The 7041-nt window shown below is 36.6% G+C and overlaps 1 protein-coding gene across 1 annotated transcript; it reads right to left on the reverse strand.

The window, feature by feature from the left end:
- Positions 1 to 5371, reverse strand: LOC147399725 (NAC domain-containing protein 53-like). The gene is made up of 6 exons (XM_086445194.1): positions 5082 to 5371; positions 4714 to 4991; positions 4380 to 4580; positions 1002 to 1475; positions 804 to 918; positions 1 to 635 (listed from the first exon to the last, which is right to left on the reverse strand). Exons 1-6 carry the CDS (start codon positions 5245 to 5247, stop codon positions 208 to 210), a joined length of 1662 nt encoding a protein of 553 aa, XP_086301320.1. The 5' UTR covers positions 5248 to 5371; the 3' UTR covers positions 1 to 207.
- Between the last annotated feature and the right edge of the window lie 1670 nt (positions 5372 to 7041).

Genomic DNA, 7041 nt, shown 5'->3' on the forward strand with positions numbered 1-7041 from the left:
TTTAAGATCACTTACCAAATGGGCTGTAGCATTATAATTTCAAATTAGTCATGAATATATGTTGTAATAAAAAGGACGGCAAATGTTGTTCGGTCTAAGTTCCTTATCCACCACATCAGCTGCCATTATATGTTTCTCTCAAAAAAAAACACACCATATTTTCCAATGTTCATCTGTGTAGTAAACCGTCTATCCCAACCGATAACACTACCAGGTGTAAATATAGCTTCCAATTTTGTAGCTCACTGAAAGAACCAGAATCCAAAGGAAGATAAAATAGAACCAGCAATGAGCCATTACCGAACCTCCCTTGCTCGACAGTACCGAATTGCTGATCAAACGTTCAACTGTCATCAAATCACCCATTGTACTTCCATATGGAAGGATGAAATCCGTATCTTCGCTTTTCGCAAAGGACCAGATCTTTTCGGTGCCACTTACTGTCATGCCACTTATACGGATCATCCCAGCAGTAACATGGATTGAACTGGAAGATTGTGCGGTTGAGTTCTGTCCAAAAGTTGCTTCCTTTGTTGGGAACTCTGCAGCAAATGCAGGAGGAGCAGAGATGGAGCCCAACATCCGACTGACTTGTTTGGCAACGGTATCATCCCAACCCTCATTGTATTGGCCATCTGCAACAGAAAAAAGTTAGACAAGAACGGTCCCTTGAATGAGGTAAAAATCCCAAATTTGGCAGCATAATTTTCAAGTAATGAGATACAATGGGGCTTTATCCCTATTATTCCCTGGAAAATTGTGCAGTTGGAGAAAAAAATTTCTTTAAAAAATAGAAAATGTACCTGGTGCAACCTTTGTGATCTCTGGTTCTTGCTTTGAGGAGGATGCACCTTCGTTGCCAGGTGTTTTTGAAAATTCTGGGGAGACCAAGACCAATTCTCCGTTTCCTCCACCCACCTGTAACAGATTGAAATATTACATATGAGTTTTGAGGTTTTAGATTTCACAAGCAATATATACAAGGTATCATCTGTTACTACCTCCTCGGTGAAGGGTGATTGATTAAAGTTATTGTCTGTTGCATCAAAGTATTGCAGGTATTCATCAAGCATTGCAAACCCTGATGGATCAGCATTCACAGGGTTTAGATCATCAATTTCTAAGAATGATTCATTTACAACTGGTGGATCATGAGGAGGAGCATCATCAAAGTATGTGGGCATTGAGTCAACTGGGTCATCGGTATTGTGATCAGCATCCAAAAGATTCAAAAGATCATCCGGTTCAAAAAATTCGTTTTTTACTGGTGCCAGGTCCATCTGAAAATATTCGGGTGAGTCGAAGAAGTTTTGTTCATCAGGCAATTCCGGCATGTCATCACTTTCCCCCGTGCCAATGAAAAGTTTTTGATCATCTTCAAGGAAACCCCCCGAGTCACCTAAATAGTTGTAATCATCTCCACCATCAGAGATTACCTGAAGTTCATTTACGGGTGGAACTTGCATCACAAGATTCTGGAAACAGAAAAAATTCTTCAGAGTTCAACATAATTATATACAATTAAAAGATTGTGGATGCATATCGCAGAGGCTTCTATATGCATCGGCCAATAGCGGAAACAAAACTAGAAGCAAGTCAAACAATAGTGAACACTATAAATGAATCTAAAGAAAACGTAGAGGTCCAGCATAACCAGTCCAACCAACCATCCATCCAATAGACAATCTTGTGGGTTGGCTATAGGGACGGTGCCATTGTCCACATCATACCTATATGTACAAAAAACCTATCATTCCAGTGAAATATGGAGGACCACTCCAAAAACCTTGCACACCATCACGATTTCCAAAAAATAAATAAACTCACTTGTTTCAAAATTAAACTACCATCAAGAATTTCACCTTCTACGCTAAGGTTTGAAATCATTTTGTTTTATTTCTTTCTCAGGATCTTTGGAACTTAAAAAAGTTGACTTTTCTGATTCTACAAGAATTTTGGAGGTGGTAGTAAAGTTAACCAAATATTTGGTGAACTTAACCAGATTTAGCTTTTGGGAAATTGTTATGTGAAAAATAATCATTCCAATAAGGGTACTCAAGTAAAAAATAAGCTCATGTGCTCCTCAAAGGTGGTGTATTATTTTTAGTTATTCTTAGGTAGAAATCATTTTTATCTAGAATTTAATGTCTTTTCACATACTTAAGCAACAATAACAAATGTGTCAATACAGCAGATCCACAGATCTGTAAGGTAATTACACAATTTTCATTTACCATCTTTCAGATTCTTAGGGTAAGCCCGTAAGAAATTTATAGTAATGTAAACCACTTTAAGTTACTATTAATAAATAAAGCAGCCAAAGTTTTACTTAGAAAGAGACAGATGGAACACTGGCGTATGCATTAAATTTCTTCCAAAAGGTAAATATCAGGATGTAGAAAAATAAATGAAGCCAGAATCAAAGGGAACACTCGATCAAAAAAAAGAATCAAAGGGAACACTAAGGGATGTACTAAATTTCTTCCAACAGGTCAACGTTGGGAAGCAGAGGTTTGATACGTCAATCCTATCCTACAGAAAGTTCTTTGGATCAGTCAAATCTTCTTTTTCAGTTGGCACGAAGAAAGTTGTGAAAATAAAATAAAATGACCGACAAGATGAAATTTGAGAAACAAAATATGCAAAAACATAGCAGCTTGTTGGAAACTGAAGGAAGAAAGACAACTTACTGAAAGCTTAGAGAACACAACAAACAGACACCAGAATAATCCTCAAAACTCCAAGGAAGCAGTTGGCCATACCATTTAACAATGATTTTCAAAGATGGGATGTGAACATCACATGTATTTTTGCACTAGAAGAGCAGATCACTGCACACAACTTATTCATGGGTGATAGAAAATTGGCAAATGATCTTAAGACAATTTCTGGGAAGCCAAGTAAGTTTGTGGTTTTCAAATCCCTTCCAAGGTGGGTGACTTTTTCTGGATAGATTCTCTTCACAAAAGAAAAAACTTAAGGTGGACAACTTGATTAGTCAGAAGATCAGTTATGGCTAACATGTCTCTTATGCTCTTGTTTGCAAATATAGTAGAGAATCAATTGACCATTTACTTATTCAATTCTAATTGTGCTTGGTTAATCTATCTTCTGCTCTTTGCAATTGAGTAATGACAAGTAGTCCTATTGAGCTTATATAAGGTTGAATGGATGAGGCATTTGCAGTTAGAGCACTTATTTGACAAAGATTGCCTCTTTTCTCCACTCCCCACTTATTTGTTGGTGAGTACGGAATGAGTACTTGTATTTAAAAAGTGTGTTTTACTGTTAAGATCTCATAACATACATTAATCAAATATAATCATCAAAGGAGTTCTCTAGAGTACAGTATTAAGAGTAGTGATTTTCTGACTCCCCCAGGTGGTATACTCAAAATACTCTCTTGACGTGGCATGTGCTAGAACCATTCATCTACTAATCATCGGGATACAAAACTACACATAATTATGGGGATGCACAGATGTGTATCCCGAGGCATAAAATCTGTGGTTCTAGCACATGCCCCATCATTGGGGATATTTTGAGTATGCCACGTGGGGGAGTCAGATGATCACAACTCAAGTATTAAGTCTTTTTAGTTTTTTTTTTTTTTTTTTTGGATAAGTTAGTCTTTTTAGTATTACAATAGTTGACCATGAATATTCCAATCCTTGAAGTGCTAATATTTTAATTAGTCCAGTCTTAGTCTACTAAAAGCATAGGAACAGTCTTTTCTTGCTAAGCAAGGTTCCACCCTAACCATTAATGTAGCACCCCACCAGGCTTGTATTTTTTCCTTTCTTTCTTTCTTTCCTTTTTGATCTTTTTTGTCTTGTTGTTTGGGGGCTATCTCAGCCTCCTCTTCTCCTTTTCTTCATTAATAAAATTTATATTTATCAAAAAAAAAAAAAAATTAATGGGCACTAAACTAAACTCTATACGGATAAATAGGGTGATTACTCACTCACTAACACTGATGATGGATGTCGAGGAGATTCAGACATCCTCCTCTTTGTGCCTGAGAAAGATGTAAACTCTTCATATTAGGACATGGGGGGATATTATAGTGCATCCATTCGCTCCTTGTTAAGATCCAACTAACTAAATACAATCTAATCTCCTTCTAGGCAACTGGTTCTCCATGAATTCTTTCTTTGCGAAGGTTTAGTATCGTGATTGTGCAAACCCCATGGTAACCCCACTTGTATAATCAGTAATCCCTAGATTCTAACCAAGCTGACAAGGATTAAACATCCAAAAGTCTCTATTTTGGTCACTTGGAACAATCCTTTATCACCTAATCATTCTTGAACTTGGATCGATAATTACAGCATTTACACTTAACAAAGAAAAATTTTAAATAAAAATAAAATACATACCTGCTCAAGTTCAACATCATTCTGCTGCTGAACGTATTCATCTTCATCGCGAATCTCACAATATCCATCAACGCCAACCTCTCTTTTCGGAACCAACACATTATCATCCCAATCCTCCTCAACGAATGGCGCCCCGTACTGCTCCCCGTTCTTCGGCCCCGTTCCGCTCTTCTGGAAAACCCTACATAACACAAATGCATCCTTCCCCACACAAAACCAAACCAAAAAAAAAAAAAAAATCAAAAAAATATACAAAAATAAGCAATTTAAATCAAATGGGTCTTCTCCATAGTCCATAATGAATTTCAAATTCTCGATTACCTAATTGACTTACCTGAGCAATACCAGCTTTCCCTAATTCTTCATCAACAAGTTTGTACTCGTGCATAACCCAATTAGTACGCTCCCCTCGCGGAGCTCGTCCGATGTGAAAAACAAGGGTTTTCTTCATCCCAACCGTCCGATCGAACCGTCGAACCGAGCGGTCCTTTCCGGTTGTCTTCCAATACCCTTGGTCCGTAGCTCGGTTCGTCCTCCACCCGTTACCGTATTTCTTATCTAGGGCACTAAAGAAGTACCACTCTAAGTCTCTGCTCTTCAACCTCGATTGACCTAAACAGAATTAATCGAACAAATTCATCGAAAAATCAGAAATCAAACTGAAAACGATGATGACGATGATATTAAAGAGAATAAGTTGACCTGGAAGATCCCACGGTTCAGATCTGTAGATGTCGATCTCAGAAATCGCATCGAAACGAAAGGGTTTTCCGCAGACCTTTCGCTTGAGATAATAGCTGACGAGTTCTTCGTCTGTTGGATGGAATCGAAAACCTGGAGCGAGTGATGATGATGCTTCGTCTCCCATTGATTCTGAATCTGAGATGTATATCTTGAGAAGCTGAATTGGAATTTTTAAAGAAAAGTTGGATTTAGAAATTGGTATCGAAGCTCTTTGCCATGTATACGGGAAAGAGAGAGAGAGAGATGGTCTATTTTCGATCGATTTCGCTTTCTTTTCTTTTGTGCTGGAAGTTTGATGTTATGCTCCCCGGACCATTGAAGTCTCCATAACGAACATGTTCTAAAATGCCACGTGGTAGTAGCTTACGAGCTCAGTGACATATGAATTTTCTGCCCAATACATTACATGCTGGAGAAATTGAGTCACCGCTTCAAATTTTGAAGCAAACCTCTTCGTCATAAGACACGTGGCAACTTGTATTAATGACCTTTTTTTAAATCTTATTTCTTCTTTTATGTTTAGGATTTTAAATGACCTAATCATAGTAATACACAACTACTGAAATTGTTTGAAGGATTGTTATAATGTTGAGTAATAACTTTTAGGGACAAATCTTTGTAATGTTTGAATGGTGTCTTTTAGTTTTTAATTAGAGTGTGATGTGATAAATAAGTAAAAAAAATTAGGGTGCTAATAGAAAATCTCTTTCCTTGTTTTTTTTGTTCTCATTTGTTTTTTCGTACTCATTTGTATTGATTGTAAATCATCACACATTTTCTTTCAATATTTGGTAATGGTGTCTTTGGTGTATCTAATATCTAGAAATTGCCTTGTTTGATTATATTATTAGCATCTACTCGCTTCTAAGATTACAATGTTATTTTCTCCAGAACATTATCACATATTGATAGAACACAAGAAATCTCTCTAGATTCCAAGATTATTGAAGTGATCTGCATCAAGGTCTAGTCAATTGTTTTATCCTTGAATTTGAAAAAGGATATTTTGTAATTTTAAAATTTAATCAATGGATTTTAGGGTCATGACTTGTAATTTTTTTTTTTGTTTTTATTATTAAAATAATATTAATTATATTAAGTTTAAATGTAATAGTGGAGATATTTGTGGGATTCATAATTTAGTTTCAAACCTCTGTTCATTCTACCTTCTCTCACTATAGTAGTAAAGAGAGAGTTAACTCGGATTGTTGACGGACATTCTTACCCAAATAATCAATCAATCTTGTGTTTTTATGCGTGACTTTTCAAAAAAGGGTTTTGTCTAACATGTACCCTTAGGACACACGTTTGAGTGCATTAAATACATCTTGAAATTTTAATTTCCTGTCAAAATTGCCCTCAAAAGATATTTTCTTTTCTTTGAAATACCTTCAAGTTCTTTTTTTCAAAGTGAATTTAATGCACTCTAACATGTACCCTTAGGGCACATGTTAACAAGAGAACAAAGAAGAAAATAGTTCACCATCATTTTGGGGTGGTTAGAGCTCAAGTGAGCAAAGCCCTGACGAAGCCACTGATGTATTATATTATCTTACAGCTGGTTGTATATCATCGCTATTTTATACATTTACGCTACGCGAACCAATGTCACCTTGTTAGGCGCTGTTGTTGTGATCCGGAGGGTACCGTCATCTCTAAGTCCATACCATTGGACGATCCTTCGGATAAGTGCATACGTTCCAGAAGATTCTTGACGCCAAGTCCCCCAACCAACTTCGATGGTTCATGGTTGACGTAGAATGGCAAATACTTGGATGATATTTTTTTCTTGTGCCGTACTAAGCTGACTTTAAAAAAAAAACACTAAAATTCACTCAACTGACGTGGAATGTGTAAACTACCGTAGATTATTTTTCCTTGTGCACATTCCAGGTGAGGTGAGAGTATATTTGGCATT

The sequence above is a fragment of the Akebia trifoliata genome, chromosome 6 (assembly GCF_017979445.1).
Source record: "Akebia trifoliata isolate Shusen 1 chromosome 6, ASM1797944v1, whole genome shotgun sequence".
NCBI lineage: Eukaryota > Viridiplantae > Streptophyta > Magnoliopsida > Ranunculales > Lardizabalaceae > Akebia > Akebia trifoliata.

Bases quoted from the DNA above. Each gene is read 5' to 3' on its own strand.
- LOC147399725 (XM_086445194.1), bottom strand. From the start codon at position 5,247: ATGGGAGACGAAGCATCATCATCACTCGCTCCAGGTTTTCGATTCCAT. The intron at 1,476-4,379 runs GTATGTATTTTA...TTCTGTTTCCAG, and splicing joins ATGATGTTGAACTTGAGCAG to AATCTTGTGATGCAAGTTCC. The intron at 636-803 runs GTACATTTTCTA...TTTCTGTTGCAG, and splicing joins GATCACAAAGGTTGCACCAG to ATGGCCAATACAATGAGGGT.